Source organism: Chlorocebus sabaeus, chromosome 16 (assembly GCF_047675955.1).
Source record: "Chlorocebus sabaeus isolate Y175 chromosome 16, mChlSab1.0.hap1, whole genome shotgun sequence".
In the NCBI taxonomy this organism is placed as follows: domain Eukaryota; kingdom Metazoa; phylum Chordata; class Mammalia; order Primates; family Cercopithecidae; genus Chlorocebus; species Chlorocebus sabaeus.
The window spans coordinates 74,770,439-74,791,997 of NC_132919.1; the positions used below are offsets into that span (position 1 = coordinate 74,770,439).

Consider the following 21,559-nt stretch of genomic DNA (forward strand, 5'->3'; position numbering starts at 1 on the left):
ATAACGTCTGCCTTGCCAACCTCACATTGTCAATGTGAGGATTCCATGAGATATGATCTGTAAACCTGATGTGTGGAAGGTGTTATTACTATTATGCTTTCCAAAGAAACCCCTGATCCTCAACTGGGGCCTCTGCTTGCTCTTCCTTCTTTCCTTCAACCATTATTTCTTGTGCAGAAGACCTCTTTTCACACCACATTCTGCTCCATCTGTAAATCAATGCATTAATATCATGCACTCCAATGGACATTCTGCTATATATAATTAGTCTTTTGTGAGTTTGCTTTTTTATGTGTAAGTCCTTAATGGTCTGACTAGTTTGGAGAGAAGTTTTAGAAGCCATTATTTGGCCTAAAAGCAGGGGGCCAGCTCTGAGATCTGGTGACCCCATATGTTATTCTAGGAGGCTCTGCTTGGTCTTTGTCATATCTGCTACCTGCAGAAATGCCTCCACTGAAGAGCTACTTATTGTCACGTCAGCTCTAACTAAAGACTTAATATGAAAAGTATAATTTAACAGACAGATAATACGGCTTCAAGAGCTTGGGACTTGAGAATCAGAAGCATCTGACTCAAATCCTTGCTGTGCCAATTAAAAACGGGGAGACTTGCTGAATGTTAAGCCTTATGCTCTTTGAGTATCAGTTGTTTTTTGATTTTGTTTTTGTTTTTTTGGGTTTTTTTCCTTTCTAAAGTTCAAGGCTAAGTGCAATGGCTCACACCTGTAATCCCAGAGTTTTGGGAAGCCGAAGCAAGAGGATTGTTTGAGGCCAGGAGTTCAAGACCAGTCTAGGCAACATGGGAGACCCTGTGCTACACAAATAATTTTTAAATTAGCTGGACATCACGATGTGCACCAGTAGTCCTAGCTACATGGGAGGCTGAGGCAGGAGGATGGCTTGAGCCCTGGAGTTTGAGATTATGGTGATCCATGATCCTATCACTGCACTCCAGCCTGCACAACAGAACAAGACTGTCTCCAAAGAAAATAAAAATAAAGTGTGCAATTGTGATTGAAATTCAATTGGATAAAATATTTATCTAGAAGAGTGCTGGCGCTTTTATAGTCAGCTAGCAAAAAAGGGCAACTATCATCATCTATCACCCTGATTTTTTCTTTTTTTAGAGACGGGGTCTCGCTATGTTGCCTAGGCCGGAGTGCAGTGGATATTCAGCGGCGTGATCCCGCTACTGATGAGCATGGAAGTTTTGACCTGCTCCATTTCCGTCTTGGTTTACCCTTCCTTAGGCAACCTGGTGGTCCCCAGCTCCTGGGAGGTCACCATACTGATGCCAAACTTAGTGCGGATACCCAATCAGGATAGCGCATTACAGCCCGGAACTCCTGGACTCAAGCAATCCTGCCTCAGCCTCCCGAGTAGCTGGGACCACAGGCACTTGCCACCATGCCCAGCACCATGACTCATACTAACACATGACAGTGCCCTCAGCCATTGTTTATTATGGCAGTAAAGACCTATGAGACTCCACATGATAAAATGCTGTTTCAGGGAAAGAAGTCTTCCCTAAAGAGCTACTCAACTTATTTTTACTCACCTACGAGAAAATATTGAAACCATCTCTGCCTACAAAATACCAGAGCTCCTTAGGGAATCTCAGCTCACGTTGCTAAAAAGTGACATGAAGAATCAGCATCTGATGTCAGAGGCATTCACCAAGGTTCTCTGTTTCTCAGCTCACTACAACTCCAAGTAGGTGAGGGCCAGTGCATACAGGGATGTACCTGAAACTTGCACGTGGGGAGAGAAACCAACAGAACCAGTCCCAATCTTTGAGGAGCCCCCAATCTTGAGGGGGAGGAATAAAGTTCCTGTCCTCAGGGAGACCCCCATCTGATGGCAGAGACATAGTCCATGCCACTAGGGACTCTCTAGTATGACTGGACAGACAAAAAGGACCAAAACAGGATGCTATGTCTGGCCTTTTCTGCTAAGAGGTTCAGAGCCAAATTCAACGGTCAATGCAGGAAGCACCTTATCACACCCTCTTCGTATAATGATCTCTTCCCTTTCTTTGTGTGGCTTCTGATCATTATTATTTCATTTAACAGTCCTATTGAATACAAGTTCTCATGGTAATCTGTACATCATCCTCTCTTTTTTTATTATTTTATTTTATTTTATTTTATTTTATTTTTGAGACGGAGTCTCGCTCTGCCGCCCAGGCTGGAGTGCAGTGGCCGGATCTCAGCTCACTGCAAGCTCCGCCTCCTAGGTTCATGCCATTCTCCTGCCTCAGCCTCCGGAGTAGCTGGGACTACAGGTACCTGCCACCTCGCCCAGCTAGTTTTTTTTTTGTATTTTTTAGTAGAGACGGGGTTTCACCGGGTTAGCCAGGACGGTCTCGATCTCCTGACCTCGTGATCCGCCCGTCTCGGCCTCCCAAAATGCTGGGATTACAGGCTTGAGCCACCGCGCCCGGCCCCTCTCTTTTTTAAATAGTAGAAACAGGGTGGGTGGGGTGGCTCGTATCTGTAATCCCAGCACTTTGGGAGGCCGAGGTGGGTGAATTGCTTGAGGCCAGGAGTTTGAGACCAACCTGTCCAACATGGCAAAACCCCATATCTACTAGAAATACAAAAATTTTCTGGGCATGGAGGCACATGCTTATAGCCCCAGCTACTCAAGAGGCTGAGGCACAAGAATTGAAGATAGTGGTCGTGGGTTGGAGCTCCTCAAGGATCAGAGTTTGCTCCAATAACAAGCCCACAGGTCAGGGCTGTCTGTAACAGGCTCCTCTGCCTAGGCCTGGGTCCACATGTAAGACAAGTACTTATTACCCATATGTTTTTGTTGTTGTTGTTGTTGTTTTGTTTTGTCTTTTGGAGATGGAGTCTCGCTGTGTCGCCCAGGTTGGAGCACAGTGGCTCAGTCTCAGCTCACTGTAACTGTAGCTGGGACTACAGGCACGTGCCATCATGCCCGGCTACTTTTTGGGGTGTTTGTGTTTTTGTTTTTGTCTTTTTGAGATGGAGTCTCACTCTGTCACCCAGGCTGGAGTGCAGTGGTGCAATCCCTGCTCACTGCAACCTTGAGCTCTGTGTTCAATGAATCCTCCTACCTTGGCTTCCCAAGCAGCTGGGACCACAGGCATGCTCCACCATACCCAGCTAATTTTTAAATTATTATTATTACTATTATTTGAGACGGAGTCAGTCTGTCACCCAGGCTGGAGTGCAGTGGCATGATCTCAGCTCGCTGCAACTTCTCTCTCCTAACCCCTCCCTCCCTCTCCCTCCCTCAGGAGGCAAGCCTCAGCCTCCTGAGTGGCTGGGACTACAGGAGTGTGATACCACACCCAGCTAATTTTTTGTATTTTTGTAGAGACAGGGTTCCACTGTGTTAGCCAGAATGGTCTCGATTTCCTGACCGCATGATCCACCCACCTCTGCCTCCCAAAGTCTGGGATTACAGGCGTGAGCCACCGCACCCAGCCTAATTTTTAAATTTTTTGTAGAGACAGGGTCTTGCTATGTTGCCCAGGCTGGTCTTGAACCCCTTGCATCAAGGGGTCTTCTTGCCTCAGCCTCTCAAGTAGCTGGGACCACAGGCATGTGCCACCACACCCAGCTAATTTTTAAATTTTTTGTAGAGATTCGATCTCCCTTATGTTGTCAGGCTGGTCTCAAACTCATTGGCTCAAGGGATCCTCCTGCCTTGGCCTCCCAAAGTATTGGGATTATAGGCATGAGCCATTGCGGCCAGCCAGGGTCACATTTCGACTAAGTCTTCATTGTCTACTTACCTGTATGTCTTTATCAATCCATCCATCCTCCTACCTATCCAACATTCCAGAAAAACACAGAGCATCTGCCAACGCACCAAATGCATTAAGGGAATATGTGTGGGCCTACCTAGCTCCTCTAACATCCTTTTTGGCCAGAGATCAGGCAATGGCTGTATGCTTCTTGATCCTGCATACACGGCTCCCTCATAGCATTTGTGTGGCTTCTGCAAGGCCTTGGATCCAGTCGGGCTGGAGTGGTAATCACCAGCAGGTCCCTCAGAGTAACATTATAGCTCTGAGGACCCTGCAAGAGGAGGGCGGGCATATCCAGCTGCCTCTTCTCGCCAGAGCTGTCACTGCAGGAGTGGCACTCCCCAGGCAGGGAGGCGTTTTCTGGAAAGGCAAAGTCATAAGCATCAGTGATTTGTGCTGCTGGATTCAGCACAAATTCCTGGTGAAGACTACCTCCCAGTAGGGTTCCATGGCCTATAACTGGCTGAAGCTCTTTGAGCCAGAATCAGCCATTGCTCCTTTTCTCCAAATAGTTTTCTTTCCCCATTTTTTCACACTTAACATCAATAACTGGTGCAGCCTCAGCTGAATGAGCCTCATGTGAATGAGAACTAGGAAATGTTGAAGAAGGGACTTGGACAGCATTCTGTTTTTATCTTCTTTGTCTTCCCAATCAGACTAGAGGCCTCCTAATGGTATGGACTGTGTCTCCACCATCAGACTGGGGTTTCCCTGAGGACAAGGGCTGTCCCCCCTCCAAAGACTGGGAGCTCCCCACAGATTAGGACTGGTTCTATCGGTCCGTCTCCCCTTTAAGCTCCTGGCACATCCCTGAACACACTGGTACTCACGTGACAGGCTGTTCATTCCCAGCTTGGGGTTGTAGTGAGCTGGGAAGAAGGAGAGCTTTCCCCTCAGTTGAAGCTTGGTCAATAACTCGGATAGCAAATGTGGCTTCTTCATGTCACTCTTTAGCAAACTCCAGTTTGTGTTCGGACTCCCCCAGAAGCTCTTGGATTTTGTGGGCAGAAGAGGTTTTAACATTTCCTTCTGGATTAACTGTGGAGGGGTCTGCTGCTTCTTGCATTTAAAGGATACCACCCTATCCATCTCTGGGCCACTGTACTCAGAGCTGGTGGTCACGGCCAGGGTTGGTGGAGACTTTGGGGAGATTGAGACTTGGATGGTGGATTCTGGGGTGGTTTCTACTGAGGTTAAGTGCTGGAAGAAAAGACAGTTCAAAATGAGACTGCGGAAAACTAAGGGTTCCTTCCTATGCTATTCTTTTTTTATTTTTATTTTTTGAGACAAGGTCTTGCTATGCTGCCCAGGCTGATCTCGAATTGGGCTCAAGTGATCCTACATGTGAGTGCCACCATGCCCAGCTCCCATGCTATTCTTGATTAAAATAAACAGATTAAGAGCTGATTCATTAGCAGCAAGAAAGATTAGGTTAGAATAGTTTCCTCACCATGAATTGGTTAAACAGTAGGTCAGAAGACGGTAGAAGACTCTATAGCCTCCTCTAAAAGTCTCTAAACATGAGAGAGATTATAAACAACAAAGATTGGCCATCAGAACAATAGGTATTATTATTGTTATTGTTATTGTTATTATTTGAGACAGGGTCTCGCCCTGTCACCCTGGCTGGAGCGCAGTGGTGCAATCTTGGCTCACTCTAACCTCCACCTCCTGGGCTCAAGTAATCCTCCCACCTCTGTCTCCCAAGTAGTTGGGACCACAGGCATGCACCATCACGTCCAGCTTTTGTATTTTTTGTAGAGATGGGGTTTTGCCATGTTGCTCAGGCTGGTCTCAAACTCCTGGGTTCAAGTGATCAGCCCACCTCAGCCTCCCAAAGTGCTGGGATTACAGGCATGAACCTGTAATCTCCTGCCTCCTGGAGGCAGGAGAATCACTTGAACTTGGGAAGTGGAGGTTGCAGTGAACCAAGATCGCACCATTGCACTCCAGCCTGGGCGACAAGAGTGAAACTCTGTCTCAAAACCAAACCAAAAAAAAAATCAAACAAACAAACTACTCCTGGCCTAGGTATTATTTTACAGCCATCAAACTGGCAAAAATTAGAAAGTTAGGTAATGCCAGTGTTGTGCAGAGGAAGAGGAACCCCCTGCTGCTGAGAATCTAGGCTGCTATAGGCATTCTGAACCACCTAGAAATATTTGGCAAAGTAAAATTACAAATATTCTGTGACCTAGCAATTCTTCCGCTAGGTATATATAGTTAATAAGTTATTAGACAGCTCTTGAAAAATACATACACTGTGGCCGGTCATGGTGGCTCATATCTGTAATCCCAGCACTTTGGGAGGCTGAGGCAGGCAGATTGCTTGAGTTTAGGAGTTTGAGACCAGCCTGGCAGACATGGCAAAATCCTGTCTCTACCAAAAATTAGCTGGGCATGGTGGTGTGCACCTGTGGTCCCAGCTACTTGGGAGGCTGAGGTGAGAGAACTGCTTGAGCCTGGGAGACGGAGGTTACAGTGAACCAAGATGGTGCCACTGCACTGCAACCTGAATGACAGAGTGAGACTCTGTCTCAAAAAAGAAAAAAACAGGCCAGGTGCCGTGGCTCATCCCTGTAATCCCAGCACTTTGGGAGGCTGAGGTGGGCGGATCACCTCAGGAGTTTGAGACCAGCCTGGCCAACATGGTGAAACCCCATCTCTACTAAAAATACAAAAACTAGCCAGGCGTGGTGGCGGGAGCCCGTAATCCCAGGTACTCAGGAGGCTGAGGCAGGAGAATCACTTGAACCTGGGAGGCGGGGGTTGCCGTGAGCCGAGATCGCGCCCCTGCACTCCAGCCTGGGGGGAAAGAGCGAGATTTCATCTCAGGAAAAAAAAAAAAAAAAGAAAAAAGAAAAAAACATACACCAGTGTTTACCGCAGCATTATTCACAATAGCTAAAAAGTAGAAAACTCAAATGTTCACAACGGATGGAGGGATAAACAAAATGGTATAAACCCTAAATATATATAATGGAATATTCTTCAGTCTTCAAAAGGAAGGAAGTTCTGATACATGCTGTAACATGGCTGAACCTTGAAAACCTTATGCTAAGCGAGATAAGCCAGACGCAAAAGTACAAATACTATATGTTCCACTTATATGAGGTCCCTAGAGTAGTCAAATTCCTAGAGACAGAAAGGAGAACAGGGGTTTCCAGGGGCTGAGGGGGGGGGAGAATGAAGAGTCATGTTTAATGGGTACAGATTTTCTGTTTAGGGTGATGGGAAAATTCTGGAAGTAGATAGCGATGATCACTGCACAAATGTGTGTCTGTCTTAATGACACTGAATTAGACACTTAAAAATAATTAAAATGGTAAGTTTTATGTGATATATTTTATCATAATAAAAAAACATATAGATGGATGTTCACTGCAGCATTATTTATAGTGGGGGAGAAGCAAAGGCAACCTGTATGTCCCTACCTTGGAGAACTGATAGGGTGAAATGGGCGGTTGAAACCTAGTCTCAAGGCCAGGCAAGGCGGCTCATGCCTGTAATCTCAGCACTTTGGGAGGCTGAGGTGGGTGGATCAGCTGAGATCAGGAATTCGAGACCAGCCTGGCCAACATGGTGAAACTCCATCTCTACTAAAAATACAAAAATTAGCCAGGTGTGCTGGCAGATGCCTGTAATGCCAGCTACTCAGGAGGCTGAGGCAGGAAAATCACTTGAACTTGGGAGGTGGAGGTTGCAGTGAACCGAGATCACACCATTGCACTCCAGCCTGGGTGACAAGGGTAAAACTCTGTCTCAAAAACAAACAAAAAAACCAACCAACCAAACAAACAAACAAAAGCTAGTGTTGGGGAACAAAAGAAACTGCACTTGATGAGATCTGCAGCTTTGCAGCTTTTTGTCCAAGGACACCCACAATCCACACGGCGTGGGCAGCAGAAAGCCACAGCCTTACTGGCTAGAGGTAAAGTTTGAGGCAGTCAGAGAAGCCAGAGATGCAGAGCGTAAATTGTGAAAGTGTGAAATCCTTTTATGTGCAGTTTGGCATGACTGATAAACTACACGTGCTGGGGGGTGTGGAATGGGGAGGAAAGGATCTCAGGGGACCCAATAAAAAAAAAAGCACTAGAGGCTGAAATAACTAATAAGATTTCGATTGCTGCTGACCACAGTAGATTTAGAACGTGAAGTTAATGGATTGTTCAAATAAAAATCACTCTTTAGGCTGGGCAAGGTGGTTCATGCCTGTAATCCCAAGTATTCGGGAGGCAGAGGGGGAAGGATCACTTAAGGCCAAGAGTTTGAGACCAGCCTGAGCAACACAGCAAGATCCTCATCTCTAAAATAATTGTTTAAAAATTAGCCAAGCATGGTGGTGCACACCTGTAGTCCTAGCTACTCGGGAGGCTGAGGCAGGAGGATCACTTGAGCCTGAGAGTTTGAGGTCATAGTGAGCTATGATCACACCACTTCACTCCAGCTTGGGTGACAGAGCAGGATGACCTTGACTAAAATATATATATTTATCTAGATAGGTAGATAGATAGATAGATAGATAGATAGATAGATATTGCTCTTTAGAAGAACAAACAGAATCCAGAGATTCTACAATGAATCACTGCATCATGCATAATTCGTGATGTCCAGCATCCAAACTTAAAACCGCTAGATATAGCCAGGTGCGGTGGCTCACACCTGTAATCCCAGAACTCTGGGAGGACAAGGCAGGAGGATCACTTGAGGTCAGGTGCTTGAGACCAGCCTAACCAACATGGTGAAACCCCATCTCTACTAAAAATACAAAAATCAGCCGGGCGTGGTGATAGGTACTTGCAATTCCACCTACTCGGGAGGCTGAGGCAGAAGAATCACTTGAACTCGGGTGGCAGAGGTTGTGGTGAGCTGACATTGTGCCACTGCACTCCAGCAGCCCGGGTAACAAAGCGAGATTCTATCTGAAAACAAAACAAAACAAAAACTCCCACTAGATATGCAAAAAAAAAAAAAACCAGAAAAATATAATCCACATTCAAGAGAAAAAAGTAGTCTACTCTAAGACCAGCTGGCTGCAGTGGCTCACACCTATAATCCCAGCACTTTGGGAAGCCAAGGCGGGTGGATTGCTTGAGACCAGGAGTTCTAGACCAGCCTGGGCAACATAGCAAGACCCTATTGCTTCAAAAATTAAAATAGTAAATAAATAAAAATAAAGAAATAAAATACTATGAGATGACCCAAATGTTGGTTCATTAGCAGACAAGAACTTTAGCAGGCATTATAAATATGGCCAAAGAATTAAAAGAATATGGCCGGGTGCGGTGGCTCATGCCTGTAATCCCAACACTTTGGGAGGCCGAGGTGGCTGGATCATGAAGTCAAGAGATCAAGACCATCCTGGCCAACATCCTGGTGAAACCCCATCTCCACTAAAATACAAAAATTAGCTGGGTGTGGTGGTACGTGCCTGTAGTCCCAGCTACTCAGGAGGCTGAGGCAGAAGAATCACTTGAACCTGGGAGGCAGAGGTTGCAGTGAGCCAACACTGCACCACTGCACTCCAGCCTGGCGGCAGAGTGAGACTCTGTCTCAAAAAAAAAAAAAAAAAAAAAAAAAAAAAAAAAAATTAAAAGAATGTATGCGTACAAAATTCAAAAGTTGGGAATCTAAGCAGAAAAACACAAACTATAAAAAAGAACACTAGTCTGGCAACATGTACAAAAACTACAAAGATTAGCCAAGCATGGTGACATGCACCTGTGTCCCACCTACTTGGGAGGCTGAAGTCAGAGGATTGCTTTAGCCCAGAAAGTTGAGGCTGCAGTAAGCTGTAATTGTGCCACTGCACTCCAACCTGGGTGATAGAGTGAGACTCTGTCTCAAAAAAATAAATAAATAAAAAGAACTGAGTAGTATTTCTATAGGGCTTAAAGGTATAATAATTGAAATTAAAAATTCACTGAATGGGCTTAATGGCAGACAAAAGAGTCAGCGAGTTTGACTATAGAGCAATAGAAATTATTCAGTCTGAAAACAAAAGAGAAACAAGATTAAAAAAAAATAAGTAGAGCCTAAGAAGTCTGTGAGACAATATTCTGTAACTTAACATACATGTTATTGAAGAGTCCAGAAGAGAAGAGAAACAAGACAGCAAAAGATTTTGAATAATGGCAATAAATTTATCAAATTTGGTGAAAGCCATTAACTTACAGAAACAAGATCAAGAACCCTAAGTAAGGTAAATACAAATAAAACCATACTCTGGTTTCTCTTTAGATTGTATAAATCTTTCACCTTTTACAAATAAAACCACACTCAGACACATTACAGGCTCATGCCTATAATCCCAGCACTTCGAGAAGCTAAGGCAGGTGGATCATTTGAGGTCAGGAGTACGAGACCAGCCTGGCCAACATGGTAAAACCCAGTCGCTACTAAAAATACAAAAATTAGCTGGGCGTAGTGGTGCACGCCTGTATCCCAGCTACTCAGGAAGCTGAGGTGGGAGGATAGCTTTAGCCCAGGAAGACTGAGGTTGCAGTGAGCCGTGATTGTGCCATTACACTCCAGCGTGGGCAATAGAGTGAGAGCCTGTCTAAAGATAAAAATAAATAAATGACTATATTAGGAAAAAAGTCTTAATCAATCATCTAAGCTTTCTCATTAAAAAACTAGAAAAGTAGACAGGTGCGGTGGCTCACACCTGCAATCCCTGCACTTTGGGAGGCCAAAGCGGGTGGATCACCTGGGGTTGGGAGTTGAAGACCAACCTGACCAACATGGAGAAAGTCATCTCTACTAAAAATACAAAATTAGCCGGGTGTGGTGGTGCATGCCTGTAATCCCAAGTTACTCGGGAGGCTGAGGCAGGAGAATCGCTTGAACTTGGGAAGCGGAGGTTGCAGTGAGACGAGATTGCACCATTGCACTCCAGCCTGGGCAACAAGAACAAAACTCTATCTCAAAAAAAAAAAAAAAAAAACTAGAAAAGTAAAATAAATCCCAGGCAAGCAGAAGGAAAGTATTAAAAAATAGCAGAAATCAATAAAATCAAAAATAGAAAAATAGACAAAATTCAATGAAACCAAAATCCAGTTTGTTTGTTTGTTTGTTTGTTTGTTTGTTTTGGAGACGGAGTCTCACTCTCTCGCCCAGGGTAGAGCGCAGGGCACGATCTCGGCTCACTGAAACCTCCGCCTCCTAGATGCAAGCAATTATCCTGCCTCAGCCTCCTGAGTAGCTGGGAATATAGGCGCACACCGCCACACCCAGCTACTTTTTTGTATTTTAGTAGAGACGGGGTTTCACTGTGTTGCCCAGGCTGTTCTCGAACTCCTGAATTCAGGCAATCCACCCGCCTCGGCCTCCCAAAGTGCTAGGATTACAGGCGTGAGCTACCACGCCTGGCCCAAAATCCAGGTTGGTTTTTTTTTTTTTTTTTTTTGAGACGGAGTCTCGCTCTGTCGCCCAGGCTGGAGTGCTGTGGTGCAATCTCCACTCACTGCAAGCTCCACCTCCCGGGTTCATGCCATTCTCCTGCCTCAGCCTCCCGTGTAGCTAGGACTACAGGCGCCCACCACCACGCTCGGCTAATTTTTGTATTTTTAGTAGAGACGGCGTTTCACTGTGTTAGTCAGGATGGTCTCGATCTCCTGATCTTGTGATCCGCCCGTCTCGGCCTCCCAAAGTGCTGAGATTACAGGCTTGAGCCACCGCGCCCGGCCCCAGGTTTTTTTTTTAAAGGTCAATAAAATTGATAACTCCAGCAACATTTATAAAGAAAAAAAGAGAGAAAGAATAAGGAAATTACTAATATCAGGAATGAAAAAGAGGGTATCACTAGACTCTACAGGCATTAAAATGAAAATAGGGACTACTATAAATAACTCTTCATGTATAAAGCCCCCTTAGATGAAATGAACCAATACCTCAAAAACCACAAACTGCCAAAATTCACTTAAAATAAAATAAGTGATTTGGATAGTCTTTTTTTTTTTTTTTTTTTTTTTTTTTTTTTTGAGACGAAGTCTCGCTCTGTTGCCCAGGCTGGGGTGCAGTGGCCGGATCTCAGCTCATTGCAAGCTCCGCCTCCCGGGTTTACATCATTCTCCTGCCTCAGCCTCCCGAGTAGCTGGGACTACAGGGGCCCGCCACCTCGCCCGGCTAGTTTTTTGTATTTTTTAGTAGAGACGGGGTTTCACCGTGTTAGCCAGGATGGTCTCAATCTCCTGACCTCGTGAGCCGCCCGTCTCAGCCTCCCAAAGTGCTGGGATTACAGGCTTGAGCTACCGCGCCCGGCCGATTTGGATAGTCTTATATCTACTTTTTTAAATTGAATTTTTAGTTTAAAATACTCTAAAAAAGAAAAGTCCAGGCCCAGATAGTTTCTCTGGAGAATTCTATCCAGATATTTAGATAAGAAATAATGACAAATCACTAGGCACCATGGCTCATGCCTGTAATCCCAGCACTTTGGAAAGCTGAGGTGGGTGGATCACTTGAGATCAGGAGTTCGAGACAAGCCTGGCCAACATGGTGAAACCATGTCTCTACTAAAAATACAAAAACTAGGTGGGCATAGTGGCAGGCACCTATAAATCCCAGCTACTCAGGAGGCTGGGGCAGGAGAATTGATTGAACCCAGGAGACTGAGCAAAGATCGTGCCACTGCACGCTAGCCTGGGTGACAGAGTGAGACTCCATCTTTTTTTTTTTTTTTTTTTTTTGAGACAGAGTCTTGCTCTGTTGCCCAGACTGGAGTGCAATGGCGCCATCACGGCTCACTGCAAGCTCCGCCTCCTGGGTTCACGCCATTCTCCCACCTCAGCCTCCCGAGTAGCTGGGACTACAGGCACCCGCCACCACGTCCGGCTAATTTTTCATATTTTTAGTAGAGACAGGGTTTCACCGTGATAGCCAGGATGGTCTCAATCTCCTGACCTTGTGATCCACCCATCTCGGCCTCCCAAAGTGCTGGGATTACAGGAGTGAGCCACCGTGCCCGGCCGAGACTCCATCTTAAAAAAAAAATAAAAAAGAATTAACGACAAATCTATATAATCTCTTGCAGAAAACCAAAGAGAAAGGAATACTTCCTACTTCCCAACTCACTTTATGGGGCCAGAATTACACTGATATCAAAGATATACAAAGAAAACAGAAGGAAAAAAAACACTATAGACCAGTATCTTTTATGAACTTAGACATAAAATTTCCCAACAAAATTTTAGCAAATTAAATTCAGCAATGTATTAAAAAAATATACCATGACCAAGTGAGGTTTATCTTGGGAATGCAAGGTAGGTTCAATATTGAAAAATCAATCAGTGTAACCCACCATATTAGCAGTCTAAAGAAAAAAATCCATATGATTATATCATTTGATGCCCAAAAAACACTTGACAGTGTTCAACATCCATCTATTATTATTATTATTATTTTTTTTTTTTTTTTTTTGAGACGGAGTCTCTCTCTGTCTCCCAGGCTGGAATGCAGTGGCTGAATCTCAGCTCACTGCAAACTCCGCCTCCCAGGTTCACGCCATTCTCCTGCCTCAGCCTCCCGAGTAGCTGGCACTACAGGCACCTGCTGCCTTGCTGGGCTAGTTTTTTTGTATTTTTAGTAGAGACAGGGTTTCACCGTGTTAGCCAGGATGGTCTCGATCTCCTGACCTCGTGATCCGCCCGTCTCGGCCTCCCAAAGTGCTGAGATTACAGGCTTGAGCCACCACGCCCGGCTATTATTATTATTACTATTTGAGACAGAGTTTTGCTTTTGTTGCCCAGGCTGGAGTAATGGCATGACCTTGGCTCATTGCAATCTCTGCCTCCCAGGTTCAAGCAATTCTCCTGACCCAGCCTCCTGATTAGCTGAGATTACAGGCATGCGCCACCACATCCGGTTAATTTTGTATTTCTAGTAGAGGCGGGGTTTCTCCATGTTGGTCAGGTTAGTCTCGACCTCCCCACCTCAGGTGATCTGCCCACCTCGGCCTCCCAACGTGTTGGGATTACAGGCGTGAGACACTGCACCCAGCCTCATCCATCCATTATTTTTAAAAACTCTCAGCAAACTAGGAACAGAAGGGACCTTTTTCAATCTGATAAAGGGCATCTACAAACACCTGACAACGAACATCATACTTAATAGTAAAAGATGGAATGTTTCCCCGCTAACATTGGAAACAAGACAAAGATGTTTGCTGTCTCCACCGCTATTCAACATTGTACCAGAAGTCCTAGCCAGTGCAATAAAGCAAGAAAAATAAAGAGCCTAATGATTGGAAAGAAGTAAAACTGTTTTTATTTGAAAATGACATATGATGAAAATCCTAAAGAATCAACAAAAAAACTAACTAGAATTCTTAAGAAATTTAAGTCTCAAAATTCAGGATAGTATACATTAATCATTATTTCTATATGCTAAGAACAAACAACTAGAAATTAAAATCTAAATAAATAATTCCATTTATAATATTGTCAAAAAACAAATAGGAATAAATTTAACAAAAGATGTGCAGAATGTCTACATTAAAAACTATAAAACTTTGTTGAGGAAATGAGAGAATATCTAAATAAATGGAAAGATGAATCATGTTGGAAGATTGGAAGATTCACTATTTTGTTTTGTTTTATTTTGATTTCTTGCTGCATAATACCAAAGATTCACTATTGTTAAAGAAATTGTTTCTCCTCAAAATTTTCTGCAGATTCAGCACAATGCCAATCAGAATCCCAGCGTGCTTCTTTGCAAAAATTGATAATTTAAGTGGAAATGCAAAGGACCTAGAAGACCCAAAACAGTCTTGAAAATAAACAGCAAAAGTGGAGGACTTATATTATCTGATTCCAAGATTTTCTATATAGGGTTCAGTAATCAAGACAATGTGGTATTGGCATAAGGATAGACACACACACACACCCCCCCCTAAAAAATCAAAGGAACAGATTAGAGTACAAAAATAGATCTACATTTACATAGTCAATCACTTTTCAGCCAAGTTACCAAAACAATTCAATGATAAAGGAAAGTCTTTACAATAAATAGTTTGGGTACAACTGAACATATATATGGCAAAAACAAACCTTGGATCTCGTCATCTAACATACTTAAAAATTAATTTGATGTGAATCATGAACCTGAAACATAAAGCTAAAGTTATAAAACTTCTAGAAAAAACATAGGAGTGGCCAGGTGCAGTGGTTCAGGCCTATAATCCCAGCACATTGGGAGGCTGAGGCAGGAGGATCACCTGAGGTCAGGAGTTCGAGACCAGCCTGACCAATATGGTGAAACCTCATCTCTACTAAAAATACAAAAATTAACCAGGCATGGTGGTGGGCGCCTGGGAACAGAGTGAGACTGTCTCAAAAAAGAAAAAACATAGGAGAATATATTTGTGACCTGAGGTACATAAAAATCTCTTAGATAGGATATAGAAAGCAACAGTCATGCTGGGCGCGGTGGCTCACGCCTTTAATCCCAACACTTTGGGAGGCCCAGGCAGGCAGGTCACTTGAGGTCAGGGGTTCAAGACCAGCCTGATCAACATGACGAAACTACGTCTCTACTAAAAATACAAAAAGTAGCCAGGTGTGGTGGTGTGTACCTGTAGTCCCAGCTGCTCGGGAGGCTGAGGCAGGAAAATCACTTGAACCCGGGAGGCAGAGGTTGCAGTGAGCCAAGATCATGCCACTGCACTACAGCCTGGGCTACAGAGCGAGACTCCATCTCAAAAAAAAAAAAAAAAAGAAAAGAAAAGAAAGAAATAAAGAAAGAGGGAGGGAGGAAGGAAGAAAGGAAGGAAGACATATACAAGATAAATTGATAAACTTTATCAAAATTAAAATTTTTCACTAATCAAAAAACACTATTAGGAAAAAAATAGGCAAATTTCCAGAATATATAAATTAAGTAATTCCCATAATGGAATATCAAGAGACAAACAATCCTATCCAAAAAGGGGGCCAGGCACAGTGGCTTGTGCCTGTAATCCCAGCACATTGGGAGGCTGAGGTGGGAGGACTGCTTGAGCCCAGGAATTTGAAACCAGCCTGGGCAACAAAGCAAGACTCGGTCTCTTAAAAAAAAAAAAAAAAATTGCCAGACGTAGTGGCTCACACCTGTAATCCCAGCACTTTGGGAGGCTGAGGCGGGCTGATCACAAAGTCAGGAGTTTGAGACCAGCCTGACCAACATAATGAAACCCCATCTCTACTAAAAATACAAAAATTAGCTGGGGGTGGTGGTGCTCATCTGTAATCCTGGCTACTCAGGAGGCTGAGGCAGGAGAATCTCTTGAACCCGGGAGTTGGAGGTTGCAGTGAGCTGAGACCACACCATTGCACTCCAGCCTGGGTAACAGAGTGAGACTCCATCTCAACAACAACAACAACAAAAAGATTAGCCAGGAACAGTGGTGAGGGCCTGTAGTCTCAGCCACTCAGGAGGCTGAGGTGAAAGGGAGGATCCCTTGAGCTCAGGAATTTGAGGTTGCAGTGAGCTATGATGGTGCCACTGCATTCCAACCTGGGTGACAGAGTGAGGCTCTGTCTCAGAGGCTGGGGAAAAAAGAGAGGGGATGAAAACTTGAACATACTTGACAAAGAAAGATAAATAACCAGTAAACATCAGGGAAATACAAAGTAAAACTACAATGAGATATCAAAACATAGCCATTAGAGTGGTTCAAATTTAAAAGCTGAGGCATGAGAATTGCTGAACCCTGGAGGCTGAGGTTGCAGTGAGCCAAGACTGTGCCACTGCACTCTAGCCTGGGCAACAGAGCGAGACTCTATCTCAAAAAAAAAAAGAGAGACAGATAACACCAAAATGTTAACAAAGAGATGGAGCTATGGAGCAACTGGAACTCTCATAAATTGCTAGTTAAAATGTACAATAATACAGTCACTTTGGAGTTTCTTATAAAGTTACATATAGATTTACCTTTTGATCCAATGATCTTTCTCCTAGGTAGTTATACAAGGAAATGAAAACATTTGTCCACAAAAAGCTGTTTACAAAAATGTTCACAGGAGCTTTAATGACTATAAAATAAACAACCAAACAAACAAAAAACTGGGAACAACCCAAAAGTCTGTCAATAGGTGAATGGATAAACAAACTGTAGTATGTCTGTACAGTGAAATACAACTTAGCAAACTACTGATTAGCTCAACAACATGGATTTATCTCAGGGATATGGTACTGAGCCAAAGAAGCCATACACAAAAGAATATATACTATATTATTCCATGTACGTAAAATTCTAGAACAGGCAAAACTAAGGTGAAAAAGTCAAAGAAGTCAGAGTCAGGGTAGCAGATGCCTTGAGGAGGGATGAGGGGAGGGAGATTGCTTGGGAATAAACAGGAGGAAACTTTCTGGAGATATCAAAATGTTCTGTATCATGATATATCATGATAGCATGTAGGTTATAGGGTATATTTATTTGCCAAAATTGTACAGTTAAGATTTGAGTAAATTTAATCTTAGGAAAAAAACAGGGCTCAGAAAAAAAAAGAGGACATAGAATGAGATGTATAATCAAATTATATTTAAATACATTTTGTTTATTTTGAGATGGAGTTTGGTTCTTGTCGCCCAGGCTGGCGTGCAATGGCGCAATCTCAGCTCACTGCAATCTCTCCCTCCTGGGTCCAAGCGATTCTCCTGCCTCAGCGAACTCCTGACCTCAAATGATCTGCCCACCTCAGCCTCCCAAAATGCTGGCATTACAGATGTGAGCCACTGCACCCAGACTCTATTTTTAAAAATCCATTCTTTAAATGGGAAAACCGAGGCTTAGAGAATTTAAAGTGACTAAAAGGAAGTTCTGTATCTACTAAAAGGAGACTCCAGGATCCAATCGAAGGCAGCCAGATCTCCAAAGCATAAACTCTATTTCAAGTTGTGGTTAAAATAAATAAATAAATAAATAAATAACATAAAATCTACCATCTTAGTCATTTTAAAGTGTTCTATGTGTAGTAGTGTTAACTATATGCACATTTGTTGTGCAAGAGATCTCTAGAACTTCTGCACCTTGTGAAACTTAACTTCTGTATTTATTAGACAATTCCCCTCTCTCTCCCTCCGCCCAGTTCCTGGCAACCATGATTCCACTTTGTAAGAGTGGCTACTCTAGATACTTCACAGAAGTGGACTCATAACAGTATTTATCTTTCTGTGACTAGCTTCTTTCACTTAGCATAAACATCCTCAAGGTTCAGTCCTGTTGCAGCATTTGACAGGATTACTCTCTTTTTTAAGGCTGAATAATATTTCATTATATGTATATACCACATTTTCTTTATTCATTTATCTGCGGTTGATGGACATTTTAGGTTGCTTCTACCTCTTGGCTATTATGAAAAATGTTGCAATGAACATGGGTGTGCAAATATCTTTTTGAGATCCTGTTTTCAATTATTTTGGATATATACACAGGAGTGGGATGGTTAGTGGGATGGTAATTCTATTTTTAATTTTTTTTTTTTTTAGACAGGAGTCTCACTGTATTGCCCAGGCTGGAGTGCAGTGGTGTGATCTTGGCTCACTGTAAACCCGCCTCCCGGGTTCAAGCAATTCTCCTGCCTCAGCCTCCTGAGGAGCTGGCATTACATGTGTGTGCCACCACACCTGGCTAATTTTTGTATTTTTAGTAGAGACGGGGTTTCACGATGTTGGCCAGGCTGGTCTTGAACTCTTGGCCTTAAGTGATCTGCCTGCCTCAGCTTCCCAAAGTGCTGGGATTCCAGGCATAAGCCACCACACCTGGCCCTATTTTTAATTTTTTGAGGAAGCTCCGCATTGTTTTCTTAGAGGCTGCAGCATTTTACATTCCCATCAACAGTGCAGAAAGATTCCAATTTCTCCACATCCTCACCAAGGCTTATTTTCTGTTTTTTTTGTTTGTTTGTTTGTTTTATTTTGTTGTTGTTGTTGTTGTTTTTGAGGCAGAGTCTCGTTCTGTTGCCCAGGCTGGAATGCAGTGGCACGATCTTGGCTCACTGCAAGCTCCACCTCCCGGGTTCACGCCATTCTCCTGCCTTAGCCTCCCGAGTAACTGGGACTACAGGTGCCCGCCACCACACCCAGGTAATTTTTCGTATTTTTAGTAGAGACAGGGTTTCACCATGATAGCCAGGATGGTCTCGATCTCCTGACCTTGTGATCCGCCCGTCTCGGCCTCCCAAAGTGCTGGGATTACAGGTGTGAGGCACTGCGCCCAGCCCCTCTGTTTTTCATTTTTTTAAAAGTAATGACTATCCTAACAGCTATGAGGTGATATTTCATGGTTTTGATGTGCATTTCCCTGATGACTAGTGATGTTGAGCATCTTTTCATGCTATTGGCCATTTGTTTATCTTCTTTAGAAAAATGTTTGTTCAAGTCCTTCGTCTATTTTTAAATTGTATTTTTGTTGCTGTTGAGATGTAGGAATTCTTCATATATGCTGGATATTAAGCCTGCTATGGTGTGAATGTTGATATTCCCCCAAAATTCATATTGAAGTCCTAACCCCCAAGGGGATGGTAGTAAGAGGTGGGGCCTTTGGGAGATGACTAGGTGATAAGGGCAGAACCCTCATGAGTAGAATTGGTACCCTTATAAAACAGGCCTCAGAGAGTTAGCTAGCTCCTTCCACCATGTGAGGACACAGCAAGAAGCTGCCATCTATGAGGGATAGGCCCTCACCAGACATCAAACTTGCTGGCGCCTTGATCTTGGACTTCCCAGCCTCCAGAACTGTAAGAAATAAATTTCTGTTGTTTATAAGTTACCCAGTCTAAGGCATTCTGTTATAGTACCCTGAACAGACTAAGGCAAATCCCTTATCAGACACATAGTTTGTAAATATATATACTTTTTCTTTCTTTCTTTCTTTTTTGTTTTGTTTGTTTGTTTTTGAGACAGAGTCTCACTCTATCACCCAGGCTCGATCTTGGCTCACTGCAACCTCTGCCTCCCAGGTTCAAGTAATTCTCCTGCCTCAGCCCCCCGAGTAGCTAGGATTACAGGCACGCACCACCATGGCTGGTTAGGTTTTGTATTTTTATAGAAATGGGGTTTCACTATGTTGACCAGGCTGGTCTTGAACTCCTGACCTCAGGATCCTCAGGTGATCCTCCCGCCTTGGCCTCCCAAAGTGCTGGGATTACAGGCATGAGTCACTGCACCTGGCCCCGGTTTGCAAATATTTCCTCCCATTGCCCAAGTTGTGTTTTCCCTCTGTTGGTTGTTGCCTTTACTGTGCAAAAGTTTTCAGTTTGACATGGTCCCATTTGCCTATTTTTGCTTCTGTTCACTGTGCTTTTGGTGTCATATGCCCAAGAAATTATGAAGTTGCAAAGCTTACTCTCTTAAAGGTGCTTTTCAAACCACGGGGTTGTAAACCTATGAAATCATGAATTAATCTGGTAGGTTGTAACTGATATTTTTGTTTGTTTGTTTTTGTTTTTGTTTTGTTTTGTTTTGTTGAGAAAGAGTCTCACTCTGTTGCCCAGGCTGGAGTGCAATGGCATGATCTTGGCTCACTGCAACCTCCGCCTCCCAGGTTCAAGTGATTCTTCCACCTCAGCCTCCCAAGTAGATGGGATTGTAGGCACTCGCCATCATGCCCGGCTAATTTTTGTATTTTTGTAGAGACAGGGTTTCACCATGTTGCCAAAGCTGGTCTTCAACACCTGACCTCAGGTGATCCACCCACCTCGGCCTCCTAAAGTGCTGAGATTACAGGAGTGAGTCACTGTGCCCAGCCTTAACTGGTACTTTTTCAAAGAATAGAACAGACAGAATAGCACGGGATATAAAATGTTAATTGAGATATCATATGTAGTATGCCTAAGCACTGTTTTAGAAACTTTTTTCCAGGTGTATGTGTGGGAGGTGGGGCAGGGTGATGAATTGTGAAATAAAGTGGATTTCTTACTGTGGGCTATGGCTAAAATTTTGAAAAACATTGCCCTACTCTTTACTGCACTTGGTCCAAATGAAGGCCCAACAATGCTGAAGATTTTCCAGTAATTACAGCAGAGTCAGCCCTTGGTGGGCTTCAGTGGGAGGAACACAAAGAGATCTGTGCTAGGGCACTTAGTACCATATTCATGTGGCAACTTCGTTTCTGCAAAAATAGAAAGTCAACTATCACCTTAAGTGAATATTTTTTATTTGATCTTTTTTTTTTTTTTTTTTTGAGATAGAGTCTCACTCTGTTGCCCGGGCTGGAGTGCAGTGGCATGATCTGGGCTCACTGCAACCTCCACCTCCCGGGCAAGCAATTCTCTTGTCTCAGCCTCCCAAGTAGCTGAAATGACAGGCATGCACCACCACACCTAGCTAATTTTTGTATTTTAGTAGAGATGGGGTTTCACCATGTTGGCCAAGCTGGTCTCAAACTCCTGACCTCCAGTGATCCACCTGCTTCGGCCTCCCAAAGTGCTGGGATAACAGGCATGAGCCACTGCGCCCAGCTTTTATTTGAATTTCATTGGTGCTATTTGTTTTGGTTTGGTTCTATGGTTGCCTAAGTGCTCTAAGTATAAATATTTTATATCTGGTTTTATGCTTGTATATATTCATAAAAATAATTTAAGTCTACCATGGGGGTCTGAGAGAGTTTTCTTTCCTTCAAAACAAGGTGTCTGTATATCAACAGAGTTTGAGAAATACTGTTAAGGCTGTGCTGAGTTCAAAGGTGTACTACCAAAACCTTATTTGGAGAGAGGGTCTTCACAGGTATGATTAGTCAAGTTAAGATGAGATCACACTGGATTAGGGTAGGCCCTAAATCCAATGACTGGTGTCCTTATAA

At 43.6% G+C, this 21,559-nt stretch overlaps 1 protein-coding gene across 2 annotated transcripts in view; it reads right to left on the bottom strand.

Annotated features, from left to right (window-relative positions):
- TTLL6 (tubulin tyrosine ligase like 6) overlaps nucleotides 1-21,559 on the bottom strand; it is a 44,618-nt gene that overhangs the window by 2,292 nt on the left and 20,767 nt on the right. For both annotated transcript variants that reach the window (XM_037993050.2, XM_073005405.1), the window contains 2 exons: nucleotides 4,611-4,980; nucleotides 3,875-4,140 (listed from right to left, as the gene is read on the bottom strand). In XM_037993050.2, coding sequence (XP_037848978.2) covers nucleotides 3,884-4,140; nucleotides 4,611-4,980 — 627 coding nt within the window. In that variant the 3' untranslated portion in view covers nucleotides 3,875-3,883. The remainder of the gene's footprint in view (nucleotides 1-3,874; nucleotides 4,141-4,610; nucleotides 4,981-21,559) is intronic.